Source organism: Camarhynchus parvulus, chromosome 13, assembly GCF_901933205.1.
Source record: "Camarhynchus parvulus chromosome 13, STF_HiC, whole genome shotgun sequence".
Lineage (NCBI taxonomy): Eukaryota > Metazoa > Chordata > Aves > Passeriformes > Thraupidae > Camarhynchus > Camarhynchus parvulus.
In genome coordinates this window covers 14,779,112-14,800,039 of record NC_044583.1, presented here as the reverse complement: position 1 = coordinate 14,800,039, position 20,928 = coordinate 14,779,112, and the positions used below count along the sequence as shown (strand labels likewise).

Below are 20,928 nucleotides of genomic sequence, written 5' to 3'. Positions count from 1 at the left end.
TGGCTGAGCTGCTCCCTGTCCACTGCACCTTTCTCCAGCTGCCAAGGGCTTGTGCTCATGGATCTGCCCACCTGCTGCTCCTCACACCCCTGCACCAAGCTGGCTGGGCTGGAGGTGCCAGTGGGGCAGGCAGAAGCAGTTTCCTCTGGGAAGGATGTCCTGGGCAGGCAGCTCTAGAGAGAAGAGAGGCCCTGGGCTCCCTGTGCCGAGGTGGAGCTCACTGGCTCAGCACTCAGCACTTGTTGCCCACCCTCACAACTCAGAGATCAGCTCTGGTGAGCAAGAGCCTTCCCTCTCCTTGCCAAAGCCCAGCAGCACAATTCCCTGGAGAGGACAATCCATGTGCTTGTTTGCAGATGGAGGGTTCACCCCTCAGCCCATCCTTACAAGGACTCAGGGCACAGGCACCACCTCACAGAACAGCACTTGGAACCAGCCCAGGCTGCTGGGTTGCTGGCTGAGGTGTTTCAGCACAGGCAGAGGTGTCTGTGCCCCTTCCCCTGCAGGTGTGAGCTGCTGCAGCCACAGTGCAATGAACAGAGACTGTGGGCCCACGTCCTCCCTGCTCTGTGGGCCTGGCATGAGAGAGCGAAGCCTCGTGGATCACCAATGCCCTGGCAAGATCCAAGGCCAACAGTGGGACCATGTTTGTCAGGACACAGGCAGGGCAGGTCCCCTGGAGAAGAAGGTGTTGCTGACTCCCCAGCAAGAACAGCCAAAGCAGCAGCATATCCCAGAGAACACAGCCAGACCTCATTTCAGAAATGTGAATTCCCTGCTTGTTTTCACAGGGAGTTTCATGCCTTGTTTCTTGCATCACCACAGCTTCAAGACAGCCATGCCCACTCCTTTTTCTCCCTGCACTGTTTACTGTTATGACTTCTCAGTGCTCTGCAATCCAGTATCAGTCAGAATCTTGCTGCAATTCACTTTATTACTCACCAGTTTTAATTACACAGCTCACACAACCTCCCAAATGGCCTCCCCCGCTGCCTAGGGACTTTGTCCTGCCAGGACCAAGCCATAAGCAGTGGTTCCCTCCTCATGGGCAGCTCATTTCTCAAATGCTGGTCACTGCCTGACTACAACCACACCTCAAGACCATGACCAAGAAGACACAATTTTATCAGCCTGTGACAGCATCAAGCAGGAACAAGAAGTCTGACCAGGGGTGGTGAGTCTTAGTGATATGCAGCCTCAGTGCTGCAGGAGAGCTCTTGGGGAAACAAAAAAAGTGCCACAGCTTAAATTACATGTTAATCACAGAGTGTATTCACCCCATTCCCAGTGCTCCAGAACTGGCTGTACCGAGACATCACAACAGTCTCAGAAAACTCCATCCCCAGCCAGAATCCACCCTGCCAGCCAGGGCTGCCGGTGGACACTTGCCCGTGGCCGCATCGCTCTTGTCCGATGTCACTGTCGGGATTTGAAGGCCGTGGCCGCCATGCCCCCCAGCAGCGCGGCGAAGGTGCAGCCCTGGGCTATGACACGGGCCCGCATCATCAGCTGGGAGCGCCGAGTGTTGCCTTTCTTGAAGCAGATGATTCCATAGACCAGGACACTGACGGTGCACAGGCAGCCTGCGGGGAAGGACAGGGGCCGTGAGGCGCGGCTTCCCCCGCACTCCCAAAGCCGAGCCGCGCCTCCCGGGGCAGCCGGCCCGGGGCTGAGGGACCGGCCCTCACCAGCGGCCATCGCCCCTCACTCCGCCTCCGTCCCGCCACCCCCCGCCCCACCCTCACCGAGGGGCACCAGGGGGTTCTCGCGGGTCTTGCGCAGGAACTTGTCCGCGAATCCCTCCTCAGGGAACATGGGCAGCGGGCTAGGCTCCAGCGGCGGGGGCGGCTCGGCCGCCATGGCCAAGGTGACAGCAAGGCCCTTTCCGGCTGCCGTATCCCCGCCTCCGAAGCAGTGCATGCCGGGGTTTGCAGTCCGACGCGCGCACTTACTGCGCGGCGCTGCTGTCTCGGAACTACACTTCCCGTGGTGCCCCGGGCCGGCGCGGCAGCCCCGTGGCCAGCCCGCGTGTGTCCGCCATGCCGAAGGCCAAGGGGAAGAGCCGGCGGCACAAATACTCCTACAACCTCAACCGCAAGCGGCTCTACCGCAGCGCCCGCCGCCGCGCCGCGCCCCGCATCGCCTGGTGAGTGCCGCGGACGCGGAGGGGCGGCGTGGGCTGGGGCAGGGCGGCCGGGAGCCGCTGCACGTGTCGGTGGGGAGGGGGACGCGCACGGGCGCGGGGTGGGGGACACGGCCGTGATGTCGCTTGTTCCCGCGCAGCTCGCACATCCGCCATGCCTGGGACCCGCACAAGTCGGTGGCGCAGAACCTGGCCGAGATGGGCCTGGCCGAGGATCCCAACAAGGCTGTCCCCATCCCGAAGAAGCTGCTGGTAAGGGAGGGTTTGGCCCGGGCCGCTGCTTTGTGGGGGGAGGTATCCTGGCAGCACTGGGCAGGTGGCTCTGGATAAGTCTCTGGCACTGGACACGTTTCTTATCTTGATCTACGCGCTTATCTCACCAAGATCCTGGCGTGGGAACGAGTTACAGCACTCCCGAGACATAATGGACTTTAGAACAAATATAAAAAACGTCAGTCCTGGCACTTGCCAAAGACAGGGGAGGTTGGGAGCACTGCTGCCAAGTTGTTCCTGATGACAAAGAAGGGCTCTTTGTGTACAGCAGTGCCAGCCAGGCCCATCTGCGTAAGAGGGCAACGCTCTCGGGTGAAAGGTGGCCTCAAGAAGCTCAAGGAAGAAGTAGGAATGACCTTGTTTGCCATTTGTCTCCATTCACGCAGCGTTTCTCAGCTGACAGCCTTGCCCACAAGCCAGTTTAATGGCACAAGTAAAGCTCTGCTTAAGCCAGCTGGGATTTCCTGCCCCTTGCAGCCATGTAGAGGCAGTTTGGAGTTTTGGGAACAATGTGTGGGGACACAGTGCTCTTCCAATTGTGCTTTTCTTCATTTGTCTTTTCTCTGCTATAATTCAGGGGATGGAAGTGGAAAGTGATGGACAACAGCCAGGAAAGAAAATAGTGCGGAAGCCGTACGTGGTGAATGGTCAGTGCTGCATTTGGGGTTCTCCTGAGCCCCTCTGGGCTATTTTGTCATCCTGTGCTGTGCCAGGGGTAGGGAAGGGTGTTGTTTCTTATCCAGCCTTGTGGAGGAGCATGTCTTTTCCACAGTGTTTCTCCCTGCAGCCTCGGGAGGGCTCTTGTCACTGCGAGATGTGCTGGTGGGTGGCTCCAGGGTGACAAGAAGCCATGGGGGCAGTGCCTGGTGTTTCAGTGGTGGGCTGGGCAGCTCTGAGCAGTCACACTGCAGCCTGGGCTGAAAGGGTCTGCTGCTCCTGTGTGAGCTGGAGAAGAGCTGCAGTGCAGGCCTGGATGTTGTCTGGGCCGTTTTCTTGCACCAACCTGCTGGGAAGCGCCCCTGCGTGCACCAGCCAGGCTGTGTGACTGGGGTGAACCTTGGGGGAGGCTGGGGACCTCTGAGGTGTTGTTGCTTCCTTCCCCTCCCTCATGTTGCTGCCTCTGCCCTCTGCCCAGAGATGGAACTGGAGGCCAGCCTCCCTGAGAAGAAGTCGAACACGCTGTCACGGGACCTCATTGACTATGTGAGATACATGATCCAGAACCACGGGGAGAACTACAAGGTACATTCCAGAGCAAGGGGTTCACTCCTGGATCTTCCCAACAGCAGCATGAGAACTGCTAATCCTCTCTGTCCTGGATCCCGTTTTGCAGTCAGCTGATTCTTAAGGGAAAAAACCACTTTGAACTGTGGCCAGCTGCATCTGAGTCAGGCAGTGATCACACTGCTCTGGGTGGGCTGGCTTGGTGTTTGCTCTTGGGGCTGCTCCTCTGACTTACCTTCTCCTTTGTCACAGGAAATGGCTCGGGATGAGAAGAACTACTACCAGGATACTCCCAAACAGATTAAGAGGAAAATCAATGTGTACAAGAATTTCTACCCCGAGGAATACAAGAATTTCATTGCATCACTCAAGCCAGAGAAAATGGAAGTGCAGTGACTGCTCTTTTTCCTCAGGTTTACCTGCAAGTGCAGGCTTGACATGAATATTTTCCAAACTGAAACAGCCTCTGGTGGTGGAGGAAGAACCCTCACTAGGCAGAGAGGGTTTAACTATCCATGAAAGACTCTTTTGGCACTGGGACTGACTGTGCTGTTCTGCTCAGTTTCTGTGTGGCAGCCAGCAGTTCTTTAGCTTTGCTAAAATAAAATACTCTTTCTAGCTGCTTGTGAATGTCTTGTTTGTGGGCTCTGGCTTGGTGCAGTCCTGCTTTGGAGAGCTCCTGGTGATGTCGGCCTTGGACACGTGTCCCCCCCTCTGGTGACAGGGCTGGGTGTGGGCAGCACTCAGACTTTGGCTGATTTGTCCTGTAGGCAGGGTAAGTTGGAGCAGGGCCATATGCTGTGGCTTTTCCCTGTGTCTGCAGCTTGGGAGAGCAGGCTGGGTTCCCTTTCCTGCCGAGGAACTGGAGGGCAGCAGAGAAGTCACCCTTTCACTGATAAAGAGGAAGGAGCAGCTATAGAAGAGGTGTCACAGTGAGGTTCTCTGCCATCTACTCCTGTTCCTGATGGGCTTGCCAGCTTCCAGGATTGTTTTTCCAGGACCTAGCGCCCTGTGGGCTGACCCAGCAACCTCCTGTCTGCAGGAGGACGGGACACGGGGGCAGGACACGACCCCAGGCCCAGTCCCGCCACTGGGCCGTGGGTGCGCTGGCAAACGCCGCCTTCCCCGCCCGAACTACAGCTCCCAGCGTGCCCCGCGCGAAACCACATCTCGCGATACCTCGCCCCTATAAGGGCACCCCCGCAGAGGTAAGCAGCCTCCCGCTGAGGCAACTCGCGGCGGTTCCGCTATGGCCGCTCCGGGCCCGTTCCTGCTGCCGCTCGCCGAGCCCCGCTGAGCCCCCGCCATGAGCTCTGGGAAGCCCGACGCTCCCGGTAAGGTTCCGCACCCGCTCCCCGCCGGGCTCGGTCGGGCGCGGCGGCGGGCGCTGAGCGCTGCGCTCTCTCCGCAGCGCTGGAGCCGGGCGGCGGGCCCCGCTCGGGCAGGATGTCGTTGCCCCTCGGCGTTCCACGCCGCGCCTTCAGCTACGATGATGCCCTGGAGGACACGGCGCCCATGACGCCGCCGCCCGCCGATCTATGCGCCAGCGTGCTCTGGAAGCAGCCGGTCATCCCCGAGCGCAAGTACCAGGAGCTCTCGAAGGTACGGGCCCGGGTCTCCTGGCATCCCCCTGTCCTTACACCCCTCCTGCCTGGCTGGCTCTGCCCCCTGCCCTCGCAGCAGGACCCTCGGGAGGGGCTGGGGACAGAGCCCGGCACTGCTGCCTGGCCTTGCAATGGGCACATGGAGGTGTGGATGGGACAAACGCGTGCTGAGTGTCTCCTCCGTGTTTGTGGTTAAAAAAAACCCTCAGCAACCAGGTGTAATTAAAGTAGCGCATAAGGCTGGTTTAGTTTGGATGTAAATCCTTTACAATAAGAGTGATGAGGCACTGGCACATTTTGTACAGGGAAACTGACTGCCCCATCCCTTGAAGTGTTCAAGGCCAGGTTGGTGGGAGCTCTGAACAAGCTGCTCTAGTGGAAAGTGTCCCCCCACCATGACAGGGAGTTGGAACTGGATGATATTTGAGATCCCTTCCAACCCAAACCATGCTGGGATTCTATGCTTTGAGTGTAGCACCAGCCCTTTTAAATTTAGAGGCTGTTTTCTAAGTTTGAAATTAAGCTAAATGTTGTTGGATGGAAGAACTTAATTCTGTATCCCTTTGAGCTTAACCTTTACTTTAAACCTCCTTGGTTTTTAAATCTCTTGTGGGAGACAACTAAAAGTTGTGGTTTGGTACAAAAAGTAAGCTCTCTAATAGGGAACTCCTGTGTTGGGTGGAGGAAGTCAGTGTTTCACAGGATACTTTGTTTTCTAGCATTTCTTTTCTGTTTCTTTGCTGGGGTCTAGTGGTCGAACTATGACCACCGGACGCACTGAGCAAGAAACACATAGGGAATGAGGTGGGAAAACAAGTTGTTCACTCCAGGCTCTGCTCTGTGACTGCCATTCTGTGAACAGCTGGTGCTTGAGCTGCCTGTGGAAGGTGCTCTTGGTGCTTTTGCCCAGCTGACCTTGAAGTCCAGTTTGCATTTGGGAGAAGAACAGATGTTCTGGTTTCTTGCCTGTTGACCTTGTTGTACTTGGACTAACAGCTTGTTTGCTCTGAGCCTGGTAGGTGCTCAGATGTTGGATGGAAGTCACTTGTTCATTGCCATGACTTCTAATTGCCATGAATTCACCATTCCTGCTGCAGTGTTCACAGCTTAGGGATTTCTCCCATGGGCTGGAGGCTGGTTGCCAGAGCAGCACCTTGTCTCACTTGTGTACTTAGAGATGTGTCCTTGCCTGATGCTGAGGTACTTCCCCATCTCAAACTGTCCCCTGCTGCTTCCCCACAGGATGAGGAAGGGGATGCCAACATGAAGCCTGTCATAACTCCTTCATCATCCACTGAAAGTGTGAACAAGGTGCCTGTGGTGAAGGCCAAGGCCACTCACATCATCATGAACTCCCTCATCACAAGTAAGAACTCACCTCTCTCTCTCATGTGTGGCTTGGGCACTGAGGGGGCTCCAGCTTGGTGATGCCTCCGGGTAATTCCTGGAGAACTCTTGAGTTCAGACTGGCTCTGCTCTGGTGCTGTGTGAGTTTGTTTTTTTCAGAGGATGTTTCTAGAAGGAAGCAGGGAAGTGGGGAAGAGGCCACATGTGGTGCTTCTGTGTTTCCAGGGGTGGGGTAGGAGTGCAGAGTTTGTTGTTTGCTGACAGGACACTGCAGTCCATGTTGCTGGGGTGCAGAGGCTGCTGCTGCTCTGTTTGATTATTAACTATTATTAACTATTTCTGAATGACAGGCAGAGCTCTGTTAACCCAGGCAGGGAGGGGAGCTGACATGCTGTGCTAATGGGACACTTGCTGGCATTGATGTTGTTAATAGCAGCAGCTGCCTTGCTAACTGCAGCACTTCTAAACATGAATCATGAGGCTTTAAAATAAAACAGGGTCAGTTATGTTTGCAGAGAAGATGTGCCCTTTTGCAATAAGAGGAATTATTTCTGTGTTAATCTGTTCATGCTGCCTCTTCTTTCAGCAGCTACAAAAAACAGGGATTGTTATCTCTTTTAAAGAAGACAGTGGGCTTTTCCACTAACCTTTTTGTGCTCTGATTCCTTTTGACATTTTTCCTTGTTCCACCAGGGAATGAACATCTTGTGCTGGGGTTTGGAGGAAGTGCTTCTGTTTTCCAGAACTGAAGCTGATATTCAGTGTATTAGATGCTGGTCTGTGTCTGGCTGAAGTAGCTTATTTTACTTGATCTAAAATCACTGGGAGTCTTTAAAACATGACCTGCAAGGCTCCCTTGAATGCAGTGGGCCACTTAAAGTGTCCAACTTATTGGGTTCTCCTGGATTTATGAAGTTGTGAGTAGGAGTGATGCAGTATTGGGGTGAGATGGGATTAATTACAGGTGTTGCATTTGTGGTATGTCTGGTGATTTGGGTCAAATCACTGCTTATCTCACTTCTTGGGGTGGTTGTCATGTCAGAATATCTCACCAGCTACATCTTTCTGCCTCAGCTTGTTACAGTGTGTGAAGGATGAAAAAAAGGGGTTTGCATTCAGTTGCTAGAAATGCTTGTAGTGGCATTTCTGTGTGACTTTGTGCTCTTGTGTGTTCCAGAGCAGACTCAGGAGAGCATCCAGCGCTTTGAGCAGCAGGCAGGGCTGAGGGAAGCTGGCTACACACCCCACAAAGGCCTCACCACTGAGGAGACCAAGTACCACCGAGTGGCTGAGGCAGTCCATGTAAGGCTTGTTTTCCATTGCATTTCTCTGTGTCGGGTGGCTCTGGTTTAACATTTACCTGGTGACATAACTTCTGGAGTGTGTTGCTAAAACTTTCCTTAAGCTGCTTCCTCTGAAGGCTTTTAGCTCATTGTGTAGTAAAGTTTACCCAGTTGTATTTTAAAATGAACATTAGCCTTTGTAGTATTGAAACAGCTTTTTTATTCTCAAATCTGTCACATTTCACTGTCATATCAAACTATGACAATTGCCTTTCCAAGTGGGGACAACCCTACACAATCGAATTTCTTGCTGTACTTTTGAATGGTGCCTTGCAGTTGAATTTTGTAACTATGTGTCCAAAGAGAACTTGTAAACTGTACATTTCCATTGTGGAAGTTACCAGATGTGTCTTACTGAAAACAAAAGTCTTGAATGAATGTGTTACTGTGGGCTGCTGAGCTCTTAAAAAAAATTTGCAGTTGGAGTTTAATAGTCAACTCTTGCAGTGTCCTCCCACGAGGCCAAAGTCTCAGGAACTGTGTCGATGAATTGCATTAGTGTGGCTTGAATAGCCACAGGAAACATTACAAGGTACCCTGTGTATTTTGTGTTTGAACTGTAACTGCCCTTCAAATGACTTCTACAAAGTTCAGTTTGTACTGTCCAGCTTGTAAATAACATGGTTTGCATACAGCCAGTTCCTATTTATTTTGTGCCCAGGTTCGTCTCTGTTCCAGGGCAGTGTTTCCATCCTGGAGTACACTAATTGCTTCACAGGGTCTGGTATTCCTGATCTTGTACCTTCTGTGAGAACTGGTCTCAGCCTCATTAGAGAACTGATGGGACTGAAAGTCTATTGCTCTGATTAGTGCTGGAAACAAATGGATGCTGTGGCATTAAGAGCAGTTACCAAGTAGCTGAAGTGAGCTCTGCTGCATCTACAACCTCCCTATGAGGGCTGGTGTTCCTTTCTGTAGCCTAAAGTGAACTTTAAAAATGCTAATATTTGATGTGAAGAGAAACTTAAGGGGGTGTATGCAGGTATTGTAATACTGGGTACAACTTTAGGTGTGGTGACACTTATTCTTTATCACCTGTGATAGAAACAATTGTCTGGTTTTGGTAAAAAAAAATGGGTGTTGTTCCTTATGTCCAGTATTTAAGCTGTGTTGCTTCTGTTTTTCTTGCCTCTCCTGACAGAACCTAAAAATGCAGAATGGAGACACAACAAAAGATGACAAACAAAATTCTTCTGCTCAGTCCACTCCAAGCAGCACCCCCCACTCCTCCCCCAGGCATAGAAACAGGTACTCTGCCTCCTTTGGTTTCCTACAGGCTGCTGGGGTGGGAACTGCTACAAATAACTTTCTTTTCCTGTGAGGGACTGCACAGGGTGAAATTTAGAGCCTGGTGAGGATTTGTGTTGGGTAGATCCAAATGTTGGAAGCCTCTGGAACTTGAGCATGCATAGCTTATCCTGGGTGGTAACAAACCTATTAAGATTTCTTAAATTGCCCCTTTTGACTATGAAAATTTCCTGGCATAGTGGGGTCACTTGAAGTATTTATTCTTATGTTTTAAACATCTCAATTAATTTTTTTTTCCTTAGGGGTTGGTTTAGTCAGGGATCCTCTACTTCTATCGCTGGCTCAGACTTTTCTATGGAAGGTGCTGGAGACAGATTGTCATCTGAGAGATGGAGCTTTTTTGGACCCAGAGCTGTCCAGAAATCAGCCAGTGATGCAGGTATGTCCTTGGAAATCTGCCTTGCCAAGAGCAGGGGGGGAACTGTCACACAACAGACTTGCTGGCTCTTTCTGGAGTCTTATCCTGCTTGCCTTGTTACTCTCCAGGACCATCTTGGGAATGTGTGTTAGTCATATAATTTCTGTGCCTAAATATAGAGCAGTTGGGTAAAACCTCTGCCAAGGATCTGGAAGTAGAAATAACTTGCAGTGAGCTTCAGTGGGAGGGGCAGGGTGTGAAGGTGACAGCTTTTTACTCTTTCTCTGATATGTGATGCAACCAAGACTGGAAGTGCCCAGCCCTGATGTAGAATAGGCTTCAGATGATATAAAGCTGCTGGAATTTGCATAGGCTGTCTGTGGTGCTGAGTGTCAGTGACACTGCTCACTCCTGGCAGCAGTAGGAAATAGATTTGACTGGTTTTCCTGGTTTTTACTGTGATTTTTTTTCATCAGGAGGATTTACCATTCAGTCCTATAAGGGTGCCCAGAAGCCATCCCCTATGGAGCTGATGCGTGCTCAGGCTACAAGGATGACAGAGGATCCAGTCACCTTCAAGCCACCCAAAATGGACATTCCAGGCACAGATGGGAGGAAACAATCTCCACGTTCCCACAATATCAAACCTCGGGATCTGAACGTGCTCACTCCCACTGGGTTCTAGAGGAAAGCTTCCAGTGTCTTTAGCAGGCTACAGGGTGTCCTAGGCTCTGCTTCCCTGTCCTGTGTGCTGCAGTAAAGTAGGAAAGTCTCCTTTTCCAGCTCTTCATCTCAGAAAAAGAAACAGTCCTGATTGTCCTGCTAAAGCCAGTCTTGGACAAACTCCTGCACTGTCCTAAACTGTAGATGTAAACCATCCTGTCTACTGCACTGCACTGGTTTGGGCTGCCAGGCTGCTCTGGATGTGCTTCCCAGTACACCCCACCACAGTGAAACCCTGAGCCATGTTTTTTTTGGACAGGGTTCCATGTGGTGTGTGAGCACTTGGCTTACATTCCTGGAATCTGATTGTCTTGTCCTGCTAAGTGCTGAAGGACCCACAGGAGGACTGGTTCTGTCAAGAGATCAAGCAGAAAACAATGTGAACAAGCAAGGACTGAAAACTGGACCATCAACTGCCAGAAGGAAGATGGGGTATGTGGTAGGTCAGTATAAATGTGGCACTCCCTCACTATCCAGTGTGACCATGTTTTTTGTTCTTGCAATGTTTTTTAAAGGGAAAAGGGACTAGTGACTATTCTAAGATGCTCTCATTGGAAAGGCAGGGAATCTAATGGAGCTTTGAAGTAATGAGGAAGAATTCCTTTTCTTCAATTCTTCATGTTCCTCTAAGAAGGTGGAAGTAATCAAAGCTGGTGTGGTTTGAAGCAAGTAATCCTCCTCTCTGTTCTACAAAACAGCCCTGTCCTATGTTCTAGACAGCAGATTTGCACGTGTTCTGGCACTCTGGATGCTGCTTGTTTTGTTTTTGTTGGTTTGTTTTTTTCCCTAGATTTGTATAGAATGTATTAGACACTGGGAACACTTCGCAGACAGGGTATTTTGTTTTATCAGCATCAAGTGTGTTCTGCAGGGCTGGGGAAGGACTGAGGGCAGACCAAGGCTGAACATTCCTCCTGGATGTGATCCTTGACCTAGTCTGAACCAGTTCCTGGGAACATTTAACACCAGCTTTCAGGGAAAGTGGAAGGAACTCCTGCCTACCATCTAATCCCTTAAGCATGATAGGCAGCATTGCTCTGGAATCCTCACCTGTGCTGTGGCAAATGGGTCTGCTCTTGATCTCACCATGGTGTTGCAGAGTCCCTCAGCCAGCAGCAGCCTTGCATCTGGAAGTGGAAGCTTCTCTGCTGCCAGGACATTCTACAGAGGTTACTTAACAGGTGGTAACTGTTGAGCTCTGGAGTTTCTCTCTTAAACCAAACACTCTCCCTGGAGGCTTCCTTGGCTGGCTGCTGGCTCCTCTGAGCAGCACATTTTGTAGCACTGCTTTCTCTCAAGCTTCAGGAGAACTGCCAGTGATGTGTTGTCAAAGTCCCCCACCCAAACCAGCAGTTCTGTCACCACTCATTTGCACCTTGGCAATCAGGCTCTCATTTGACATTAATTTATTTGTTGACTGTATTCATGTCTCCTAATGTGTATGTTTGTTTTGTTTGTTACAGGACAATAAAATCCTTGTGGAATGGAGGTCCACAGTGTGTGTTGGTGCTGGCAGAGCATCTGTAGGAGAAATCTGGGGCTGTCCAGTGAGTGTGGCGTCAAGGTTCTGGTGGATAAGGCTCTGGCAGCACCTCACTAGGGTGAAATATTTGGCCACAAACTCCCCTTTCACAGGGAGTCTGGGTTTACAGACAGGCTCAGTTCCGTCTTAGGGCTTGTGCAGATGAAACTAAACATGACATCTTTGTGTTTTCTTGAGCAATCCAAATTTATGTTCCTGAGATTTTGTCTCTTGTTGCTTGTGTGCTGTTTCCACCTGTACTGTGGAGGTGGGCACAGGTGTGGGAACTAGGGTGGCGTTTCCTAGAGATGTCCAGTTCCCCTCTGGAAAGTTGTGGCTTTGTGCTGTTGTAGTGTTTTTAGTTGCCCTTTAAAGTGCTGCTGATGGAGGATGATTCACCTGGGCTGGGGAAGTCTGAGCTCTGAATGCTGGTGCTCCCTGTGCTCCTGGAGTGTAAGCTGAGCTCAAAAACAGACTCAGGTACTGAGGTACAGGCTGCTGCTGTGGTTCTGATTACACAGGTGAATCTCATGGATTGGGAAGGCTGGGATTTAAAGCATGGCCTTGTGGTGTGATCTGACAGAGCTCTGGACTTTGGGCAGAGCTGGCACCAAGACTAAAGACTCTTAGCAAACATGAAAAGAATTTATTTTTTTAAATTTACAAAGTGCTTTGTAAAATTGCATGAGGTAAACTTGAACGGAAATTCCAAAATAATGTAAACCAAACATCTTTCAAAAGAACTGTATGAACCAACCCCCGTGATACTGAGATTGCAGTATGAGATGGGGAGTTCATGTTGAGAACATGAAGTTTTGTCCCCCTTGCTGCAGTGGTTGTCTCCATCAGGCAGCAATGACAGTGAAGAACAACTCTTGCAGCTTGAACAATTTCTCCTGGATTTGCGGGGGCAAATACTTCCTTTGGGCAGTGCTAGCATCAAGACAAAAGTGTCTTAGCAAACATGAAAAAACTAATTTTTTTAAAGTGTACAAAGTGCTTTGCAAAACTGCACAAGGCAAACTCGAATGAAAATTTGGAGACAATGTAAACCAAAAGTCTTTCAAAAGAACTGTATAAACCAACCTCATGATGCTGAGATTGCAGTATGAGATGGGGGGGTTTATATTGAGAACATGAAGTTTTGTCCCCCTTGCTGCAGTGGTTTTCTCCATCAGGCAGCAGTGACAATGAAGAACAACTCCTGCAGCATGAACAGTTTCTCCTGAATTTGTGGGGGAAAAGGCTCCCCCAGGGTCTTCTGCATTCTGCTGATGAAGTAATTCATATTCAGCTGAATGTCCAGCTGGCTGATGTCATCACTGTCCTGGAGCCTGGCCTTGGCTTTCTGAGCAATCAGTTTCATCCGCTCACTGGCAGAGGTCCGCAGGTGCTCTGCAAGAGGAAATGCTGGTGGGGACAGGCAGCACCCAAAGGGCTGCCTGAGCTGCTGGGATGGAGCCCAGTGTGCCACAGGCAGTGCTGGAAATGGGATTGATCCTCTTGTTATCCTTGATGGTTCTGCACAAGACTTTGGGAAGAAGGAACTGGCCCCTCCTGGAGCTCATTTGGCATGCAGAGAGAGCTCAGGAATGGGCAAGGGGGCAAGGCTTGTATAATCCTTGTCTTCTGTGTGAATGGCAAAATGGGCAGCTGCAAAGGAGTCTCCAAAGAGCCCAACAACAGTGATTATTATCTAGGACTTCAGGGGGAGTGAGACTTTGCCTATATGATGGTGGATTCCTCTGCATTCATTCATGACAGTCTTAACCCTGGGCTAAAGCACCTGAAGTTGGGATAGACTTCTGGCAAAATACAGAGTTTTACAGAGTGTTTTGTGAGTGGCACAGTCACAAAACACTCTGTAAAAGTGTTTTACACTGTGCCACTCTCCTGGGGTCAGAATTGCTGCTGTTTCCATGGCTGCTGTGGGTGGTGCTCCCTGCACAGTTTACTAAGTGCTGAAAGTGTCCTGGCTTGCCCAAAGGAGGGCTTCAGAGATGGTGAGGGGTCTAGAGGGGAAGCCACGTGAGGAGTGGCTTAGGTCACTTGCTGTGTTCAGCCTTGAGGAGACAGATCAGACCTCACTGGGGTCTACAGCTTCCTCAGGAGCGAGGGGCAGCTTCATCTCTGTTCTGTAGGACAGTGACAGGACCTGAGGGAATGGCTGGAGATGTGCCAAGGGAGATTTAGGTTGGCTTTTAGGAAAAAAGTCTTCCCCCACAGGGTGGTTGGGCACTGAACAGGCTCCCCAGGGAACAATCATGGCTCCAAAGCTGCCAGAGCTCCAGGAGCATGTGGACAAGTCTCTCAGGCACAGGGTGAGATTAGGGGGTGTCTGTGCAGGGCCAGAAGTGGAGTTCAATGATTCTTGTGTCTCTCTTCAAACCTGGGATGTTCTATGATTGCTTTGCCTTCTACTTTTCCTCCTAAACCACCCTACTCTTCCACCCACTGTGCAGCAACTTAGACAACAGTGGGTACAAAGCACCCTCTTGTGCACTGTCCAGTGCTGGGAAGTGCCTCCTTCCTTTGGGAAAAAGGTGATTTTGTAGGGGCTGAACTTGGCAGAGCAAGGTGGGCACTCTTGATTAATGCAACATCACTTCTTTGACTGCTGGGAATAGTTCCTGTCATGGATGGAGGCACACTGTCTTTCTAAGATTCACTGGCCATAAATCCAGTAGTGATGAGAGGAGGAAGAAGAATTTGGCTGTTCTGCTGCAGCCTCTTGATGAAACTGTTAGGGCCAGAACAAGCACTGCTTACCCAGTTTTACACTATGGTAACTCAGCAGCAGCAAACTCAAGTACTGCAGCATCTCATCCCACCTTTGCCATGTTGCAGTTTCATCCTAGGACAGAAGACAGTATTTGGTTGTTAGAAGTTTTCTCAGAGGAAAAAAAAGTCAAAGGAGAGGTTGGACTGGATACCTGGAATTGTGGCAGCACAGAGGAGTGGCTCAGGAAATACAGGACCTTGTCCAGAGACATGGACGACGTTGCGGGAACGTCACAACTGTGCTGGAATAGCAGCTCCAGCAGTCTGCAGCGCAGGAGCTGGCTCTCCATGGTGTTTAATAAAGCTTCCCTGGAACACAAAAGGAATTTACTTTGGTTGAGACAGCACAGCCTGACCAGAGACAACTATTCCAGCATGCTCCTGCTGACCTAGTGCAGATGTGGGGTGACTGCAGGGGCTACCCAGCCATACCCTGGAAGGAAGACCACCAGATGTGGTGAGAGACCTTTGTTATCCATGTTTTCATCCTCAGGTGTGACCTGCAGCAGCTGGAAGTGAGTACAGTCTCTAAAGCAAACTGAGCTGCTTCACTTCACCCTGCCCAGCAGCCTGTGTGGCAGCAGCTCATTCCTGCTGACTTGCAGGGAGCCCAGCCAAGCAAGGGTGACGTGGGGTCAGGGGTAGAAGGATCTCTATCTGTCCTGGGCAAAGTGACACCTTGGTTAGAGTCAGTTTGGCTGGTTTATACCTGGTGTGTGCACAGAGTTCTACTGAAAGGATGTGAAGGGCTGCTTACTGGGCATTGAAAGATGGGTTTGAAATGCTTGGGGGCTTAGTTCACTCCCTTGTGCTTTGGTTTCACATTTGAATTTCTTAAAGAAGCAAACAAAGGATGTCAAGGCAAAGCTGCAGAAACTGCATCATATTTCTGACTACCTGGTTGCCCATGGGAATCAGTGATGTCTTTTTGCCAGTGCTTGGCTGTGCTGCACAGTACTGCTTTTCAGACTCTCCTTACAGCTTTAAGGTCACAAGTTTACCAAGTTTTGAATTGACTGTTCTCAGCAGCACACCACCTGGGCATGTTTCCATCAACACATCATCTGCTCAGATGGTGATGTTGCATCTCCACGGGAGACACAGCCACACTCTTGCTGGCTGGCCTGTCTTTCTATACCCTGTAGAACTTTATGCATCCAGACCTGGATGTAAATTGGGAATAAGATAATTGATCACACAGGCAAATGCTGCCTTGCACATGCTTATCTCACCTTTGGCTCCTCAGGGGGATATTCAGTATGAAGGGGAAGATGTCATCTGCAATCTTACGGGAGCTGCAGGTGGGAGATCTGTCCACTTCCACTGCCATGGCCAACATCCGCTGCAGCAGGAGCACTGTCCTGGGCGAGAGGGGACAGTCAGCACAGGGGGACTCTGCCCCTCAGCTTGCCAGGCAAAGCCTTGGGGATGGCCCCTGCTTCAGCCTCGTGTGGCGAGGGGCATGGGAATGCTGTGAGCCAGGTTTGGTGTCTACTGGTGGCTTCTGAATCTGATGCTTTTGCAAGCAAAGCTTATCCCCAGATTGACCCTTGGGAAGTCTTGGTGGCTCTCCTGAGTGTTGGAGCAGCATGGGGCTGCCTGAGCTGTGGGCCACAAGCTCCAGCCTTACACTGCGTGCAAGAGGATGACACTGAGCCAGCTTTCTACCAGGTGAGAGTCTTTTGCTCACCAAGTCTTTAACCCAAAGAAGAACCAGCAAAACTGGTCACAGGTACAGCCTGGCTTCCCTGAACTGACAGTGAGAGAGTGACTCTGGCTTCTGCCTGACTTGGGTCCATGATAATGCCAGCAGGGAGTTTGGAATTCTGGAGCTTACTTTTGGGCAAAGAAAGCTGTCTGGGCCTCTTCTGTCTGAGTGCTGGCCAGCCTTGGTGAAGATGATCTGTGTTCAGCCCTGGCTTCTTGCAGCTGCTCCCGGGGCTGGGAGAACCCAATTCCTGTAACTGCTGCCACCAACCAATTGACCACTTCCCTGGAACAGAAACAAGAATTTTATTTGGGATTTGCCTCATTTTGCTGTGTTCTGACCTCTAGATCCACTTAGAGCTGGAGGAAAGGCCCTGACTATGAAGAGTATGTTGCACCCACTTGGACAGGTTAGGAAGTAGCTCTGTTGAACAGCTCAACAAAGGAGCTCTCTTGATTTGTACACTTGCCTACAGACTGCCTCCTTCTCAGTCCTGTTCTGAGCAATGCAAATCTGACCTCATCCCTGGAAAAAGCCCAGTCTGTTGTGACTGGAAAGGCCTTGCATCATCTGTGGTGGTTTGCTTTTGTAAATATTTTCCTAGTCCCTATAGCTGGCCCTATGCTTCCCTTTGTCTCCCAAGTCTGCTTCTTGGAAAGTCTGAAAGTCTGGCTGGAGTCTTGACAAATGTTCCCTAAGCCCCTGCCTCTGAGCTCCTGGTTAGAAAGCAAGGAGGAGGTGTCCCTTACTTGACATTGTTGAAGCACAAGTCACATGAAAGCACTTTCTTGGCAATTGACTTCTGCAGCTGGTATGACTTCAGATTGTGCTGGAAGTCATCCTCCAGGGTCTGTACCACGTACTGCAGGAAGAGGAGCCAGCCAGGGGGCTTCTCCTGGGGGCAGAGGGAGAGCACGTGAGTCTGGTGGGACCACAGGCCTAGGAACACCAGGGAAGCTGGCTGTCTTGGAAGTGTACTGAGGTACATACTGAGGAGTAGTTGTAGGAGGAGCTGCCTGGCTCAGGCAAGACCCTGAGGGGCATTGCTGGGCATTGCACTAGTGCTCTGACCCAGAGTGTATCTGCACCTTCTTCACTGGGACAACCTGCCTAAAACTGTGCAGAGTAAGGGAGCACTGTGGATAAATGTGGGATTCCCAGCTGGCACTCACTGTTAGACTGGCCAGCTCTGCATCAGAGCACAGCCACAGGAAGCATTTAGGAACACTCACCCTCCCTTAGGCAGCATGTGCTGGATGATCCCTGCCCCATGTGACACACAAGGTGCCAAGTACCTGCTGCTCCATGATGAATTTCACCACTGTCCAGTCCCATCCCACCGTGGTGATGTTGGCTGGATGGAGCCTGAAAGGACAGCCATGTACATTTGTGCTGAACTGCCTGACCATCTGCTTGGAGGCATGGCAGCCTCTTAGCCCTTCCCCAGCCACTCCCAGTCCCACTTGCTCAGGTGCCTTCCCTTCTCCATCTTTGCCCTCACCCCTTCTCCTGCCCGTAACACATTAATTTTTTGGAAGTACCAGACAGGGGTTATACTCCAGGGAGATGCCCAGGACTCCTATGTCTGTGGCCTCATAAAACATTGTACCTCTCTGTGGGAAGCCTGAGGAAACTCAGGGAGCTGCTCCAGCCACTGCTGGCACTGCTGCAATCCAGGGAAGGCACTTCTGCCATGTCACAGCAGTGAAAAATGAGACCTGTGCTTCAGGGCAAGGCAAGCACACTCTTCTGTCCCCAGGGGCTCCCTTGTGTCACAAGCTGTCCCTGACCCACCCTCAGAGAGCCCAGGGTGTGCCTGTGTTGGCAGGAGGATTATCCTGGGTTATAGGGGAAATCACTCCCTGTTCGGTGGTTGAGCCCCACAGAGAATAACCCTTAGGCTGGGCAGACCCCTGGGAACACCTAGCCAGCCCTGGGACAAGGGGAACACATACATTTGGATCTTCATCAGCAGAGTGTAGATGTCATTGAGGATCTCCCCTTTGTGGGTGTCCAACAGCATCTGTTTGATCAGGTGGCAGATGATTTCTTTGGGGGGCCGGTGCTGGCAGGAGACAAACTCGTTCAGGAAACACAAGGTGCCCTCCAGGATGTTCTCCTCCATGGTGGTGTACACCATGCTCAGCTTCCCCCTGGGGATGAGCCCAGGTTTCTGCTGTGTGCAAGGCAAGACAATCGGTGAAAGCTCCCTGGATACAGAGGAACCCAGCTGTGATGTGGGGCCCACTGTGAAGGGAACTGCAATAACCAGAGCCCCCAACTGCCTAGCAAAGGGGAGCCGGGGCTGCTCCAAACCCTGTTTACCTTCTGTGTTTCCCTGTTGGGTGCTATGCCTTGGAGGAAGAGGTGCTGGACTCCACTCCTGCTGAAGTTGTGCAGTTTATCCAGCAAGGCCTTGCTGTCGGTATCAGTCCTGGCTGGGGTAGCTTGCTGGATTGGTTGGTGTGCTGGGAAGTCACTTGCTTCTGGCAAAGACCTTTGGGGCCTTCCTGGTGTTATAGGAATGGTTGGGGCAGGACTCAGCCTTGGGGGGAGGTTCCTTTCCAGGCAGGGCTGGGGAGGATCCTCCTCTGGGCCATCAGATCCTATGCTGCTGTTCCTGTCCAGGCTGGGGGGAGATGGGGACTGGCAGTCTGAGTCTGACAGTGAGTCCAAGCTGCTGCTAGAGGCAGTAGTGCTGTAATCCTGCTCCGGGCTCCAGCTGTGGTGCCTAGAGACAGGAGAAAGGCAGCTGCAGTTCTCCATGGTTTCTGCTGTGACCATGGTGGAGCTGAGTTTCTCAGAAGTGTTGTGCGATGCTGGTGCAGGGCTTGGCTCTGGCACTGCCTGTGTTTCTTTTTCTGCAGTGGGGCAGAGTTGGGGATAGGACGTGTGTGCTGCTGGGGCAGCATTTGTGGAGTTCTGAGCAGCACCAAGGGTGGACTGGAGAAGGCTGCACATGTCCTCAGTCAGGTCGATGATGGCGAGGCTGCTCGATGCCGTTGGGTCTGAGTTTGCATCCTCACAGGTCAGGTCAATGATCTCCTGTGGGGATAGAGCAGCAGTGTCAATGTCCTGTCCTGCCAGGAGCCCTTGCTATGGTGGCACTGTAGTCCCAGTCTAAGAGGGAAAAGGGCACCAGCCTAGAAAAGGGGCAAAGACCCTTCTGCTTGTCCAAGGGGGACTGTGGCCCTGAGCTCTGGGATCAGCCTCCCCTGGCACCACAGCTGAGCCTGAGCCCAACCCAGGCTCTTCCCCCCTCCCCTCAGGGCTCATGTCCTCGTGCCTTGGCTCAGAGCAGACCTGGCTGCCTGCTCAGCTCCTTCCCACGACAGGGGAATGCCAGTCCTGCTGCCATGTCCAGGGAGGGCAACGGAAGCACAGGGAGCTCTCCTGTACCCAGGCGCTGGCAGGAACAACAGCACAGGATCCAAGCCCTGCCACCTCTTCCGTGTCACATCAGCTGCTCTGGAGGACAGGAGTGGCAGGAAACAAAGTTGCCTTTTGATCTGTGGCACCAATCGGAGCTACAGCAACCGTGACATTTTGGGGACTCCCATCTGGGCCTCACTGGGCAATGAAGGCTCCGAGGGGCAGCAGGGGACGCAGCTGTGCCTGCACCAGCAGCAGACCACACACTGCACTTCCCAAGCTTTTGGCAGGCCCAGGAGGGGTCAGAGCCTGTTTGCTCTTGGGAAAAAAAATCTCACTCAGCACCTCAAAGCAGCGAACACGTTTAGCAGTGAATTTATATCCACTTTCCTCCCCCGGCTCAAACCTGCTGCCTTCCCCAAGGAGAGGGCAAAGCCCAGCGGGCTGCGGGACGCAAGGAGAGCTGCGGAGGGCGGGAGGTGCAGGGCTCCAACCGCCTCAGGACCCGGGACAGCGGTGCGGGACCGGGGACCGACGGTTTCCCCGTCCGGGACCGAGCCTCGCGCCCGGAACCGCCGCCGCTCGGCCTCACCGGCCCCGCAGCCGCCGGCGGAGCGGGACAGGGCCGAGGAGCGGCACGGGGAGCAGGGGCGGCAGCCGCCCCGCCGCATCCCGACCCTGCCGGGGGCTGAGCTCTGCAGGGCCGGACCCTTCCCGGGGTGCAGCGAGGGCACCGCGACACGCTATGGCAGACACCGGGCTCTTTCTGAGGGTATATGGCCAAGGAGGCGGGGACCCCTGTGGGGAGCGCGCTTGTGGCGGGAGGTGCCCGCGGCGACCCGAGCCCGGCTGGGAAAAGGGTGGGAGCTCCCTTAGGACGCGGCTGGGACGGGACGGGACCGGGGAACACACGCCCAGCCCCTCCACTGCCCCCGAGGCTGCTCGTCCGTGCGCGCCTCCCGCCCCTGCCCGCCATGGCAGCGCCGCCATCTTGTGTGGGGCAGCAGCGGCGCCGTGCCCGGCGGGAGCCGCGGACTCACGGCGGGGCCGGGCAGCGAGTGCCGGGAGCGGCAGGGCTGGCGCGGCGGCGAGCGGGCGCCCTCCGAGTCGGAATCGCTGACGAGGACCACGCTGTCGTCCATCTCGGCAGCGGGCGCCGGCTCCGCTCCGCCGGTGGGGCCGCGCCGGGCGCGGGGGCCGGCGGAAGTGGCGTCAGGCGCGG

At 52.6% G+C, this 20,928-nt stretch overlaps 4 protein-coding genes across 7 annotated transcripts; 2 read left to right on the top strand and 2 right to left on the bottom strand.

Annotated features, from left to right (window-relative positions):
- Positions 1 to 916: 916 nt before the first annotated feature.
- Positions 917 to 1,895, bottom strand: HIGD2A (HIG1 hypoxia inducible domain family member 2A). Its single transcript, XM_030957480.1, has 2 exons — positions 1,746 to 1,895; positions 917 to 1,583 (listed from the first exon to the last, which is right to left on the bottom strand). The coding sequence occupies exons 1-2, from the start codon at positions 1,858 to 1,860 to the stop codon at positions 1,417 to 1,419; spliced, it is 282 nt and encodes a 93-aa protein (XP_030813340.1). The 5' UTR covers positions 1,861 to 1,895; the 3' UTR covers positions 917 to 1,416.
- A 119-nt stretch (positions 1,896 to 2,014) lies between these two features.
- On the top strand, positions 2,015 to 4,270 carry NOP16 (NOP16 nucleolar protein). Its single transcript, XM_030957479.1, has 5 exons — positions 2,015 to 2,146; positions 2,284 to 2,395; positions 2,994 to 3,063; positions 3,552 to 3,658; positions 3,893 to 4,270. The coding sequence occupies exons 1-5, from the start codon at positions 2,040 to 2,042 to the stop codon at positions 4,034 to 4,036; spliced, it is 540 nt and encodes a 179-aa protein (XP_030813339.1). The 5' UTR covers positions 2,015 to 2,039; the 3' UTR covers positions 4,037 to 4,270.
- Positions 4,271 to 4,827: 557 nt separating this feature from the next.
- On the top strand, positions 4,828 to 11,811 carry KIAA1191 (KIAA1191 ortholog). The gene is made up of 7 exons (XM_030957478.1): positions 4,828 to 4,974; positions 5,052 to 5,242; positions 6,487 to 6,610; positions 7,769 to 7,893; positions 9,076 to 9,182; positions 9,485 to 9,621; positions 10,077 to 11,811. The coding sequence occupies exons 1-7, from the start codon at positions 4,947 to 4,949 to the stop codon at positions 10,283 to 10,285; spliced, it is 921 nt and encodes a 306-aa protein (XP_030813338.1). The 5' UTR covers positions 4,828 to 4,946; the 3' UTR covers positions 10,286 to 11,811.
- Positions 11,812 to 12,392: 581 nt separating this feature from the next.
- Positions 12,393 to 20,897, bottom strand: SIMC1 (SUMO interacting motifs containing 1). Of its 4 annotated transcripts, none has more exons than XM_030957749.1 (10): positions 20,747 to 20,879; positions 18,660 to 19,802; positions 18,290 to 18,510; positions 17,630 to 17,699; positions 17,084 to 17,229; positions 16,464 to 16,619; positions 15,859 to 15,987; positions 14,779 to 14,935; positions 14,615 to 14,699; positions 12,393 to 13,240 (listed from the first exon to the last, which is right to left on the bottom strand). In XM_030957749.1, the coding sequence occupies exons 2-10, from the start codon at positions 19,293 to 19,295 to the stop codon at positions 13,020 to 13,022; spliced, it is 1,821 nt and encodes a 606-aa protein (XP_030813609.1). In that variant the 5' UTR covers positions 19,296 to 19,802; positions 20,747 to 20,879; the 3' UTR covers positions 12,393 to 13,019. The 4 variants fall into 4 exon arrangements, with proteins under 4 accessions (XP_030813609.1, XP_030813611.1, XP_030813607.1 ...); XM_030957751.1 differs by lacking the exon at positions 20,747 to 20,879 and having other exon boundaries at positions 18,660 to 19,379; positions 19,638 to 20,707; XM_030957747.1 differs by having other exon boundaries at positions 12,394 to 13,240; positions 18,660 to 19,379; positions 20,747 to 20,897.
- Positions 20,898 to 20,928: the final 31 nt, after the last annotated feature.

Coding starts and splice junctions, on each gene's coding strand:
- HIGD2A (XM_030957480.1), bottom strand. CDS start 1,860: ATGGCGGCCGAGCCGCCCCCGCCGCTGGAGCCTAGCCCGCTGCCCATG. Junction 1,584..1,745: donor GAACCCCCTGGTGCCCCTCG/GTGAGGGTGGGG, acceptor CCTTCCCCGCAG/GCTGCCTGTGCACCGTCAGT.
- NOP16 (XM_030957479.1), top strand. CDS start 2,040: ATGCCGAAGGCCAAGGGGAAGAGCCGGCGGCACAAATACTCCTACAAC. Junction 2,396..2,993: donor CCATCCCGAAGAAGCTGCTG/GTAAGGGAGGGT, acceptor GCTATAATTCAG/GGGATGGAAGTGGAAAGTGA. Junction 3,659..3,892: donor ACCACGGGGAGAACTACAAG/GTACATTCCAGA, acceptor CCTTTGTCACAG/GAAATGGCTCGGGATGAGAA.
- KIAA1191 (XM_030957478.1), top strand. CDS start 4,947: ATGAGCTCTGGGAAGCCCGACGCTCCCG. Junction 4,975..5,051: donor TGGGAAGCCCGACGCTCCCG/GTAAGGTTCCGC, acceptor CTCTCTCCGCAG/CGCTGGAGCCGGGCGGCGGG. Junction 9,183..9,484: donor TCCCCCAGGCATAGAAACAG/GTACTCTGCCTC, acceptor TTTTTTCCTTAG/GGGTTGGTTTAGTCAGGGAT.
- SIMC1 (XM_030957747.1), bottom strand. CDS start 20,848: ATGGACGACAGCGTGGTCCTCGTCAGCGATTCCGACTCGGAGGGCGCC. Junction 17,700..18,289: donor CTGCTGATGAAGATCCAAAT/GTATGTGTTCCC, acceptor CTGTCCTTTCAG/GCTCCATCCAGCCAACATCA. Junction 14,700..14,778: donor CTGTGCTGCCACAATTCCAG/GTATCCAGTCCA, acceptor CTTCTGTCCTAG/GATGAAACTGCAACATGGCA.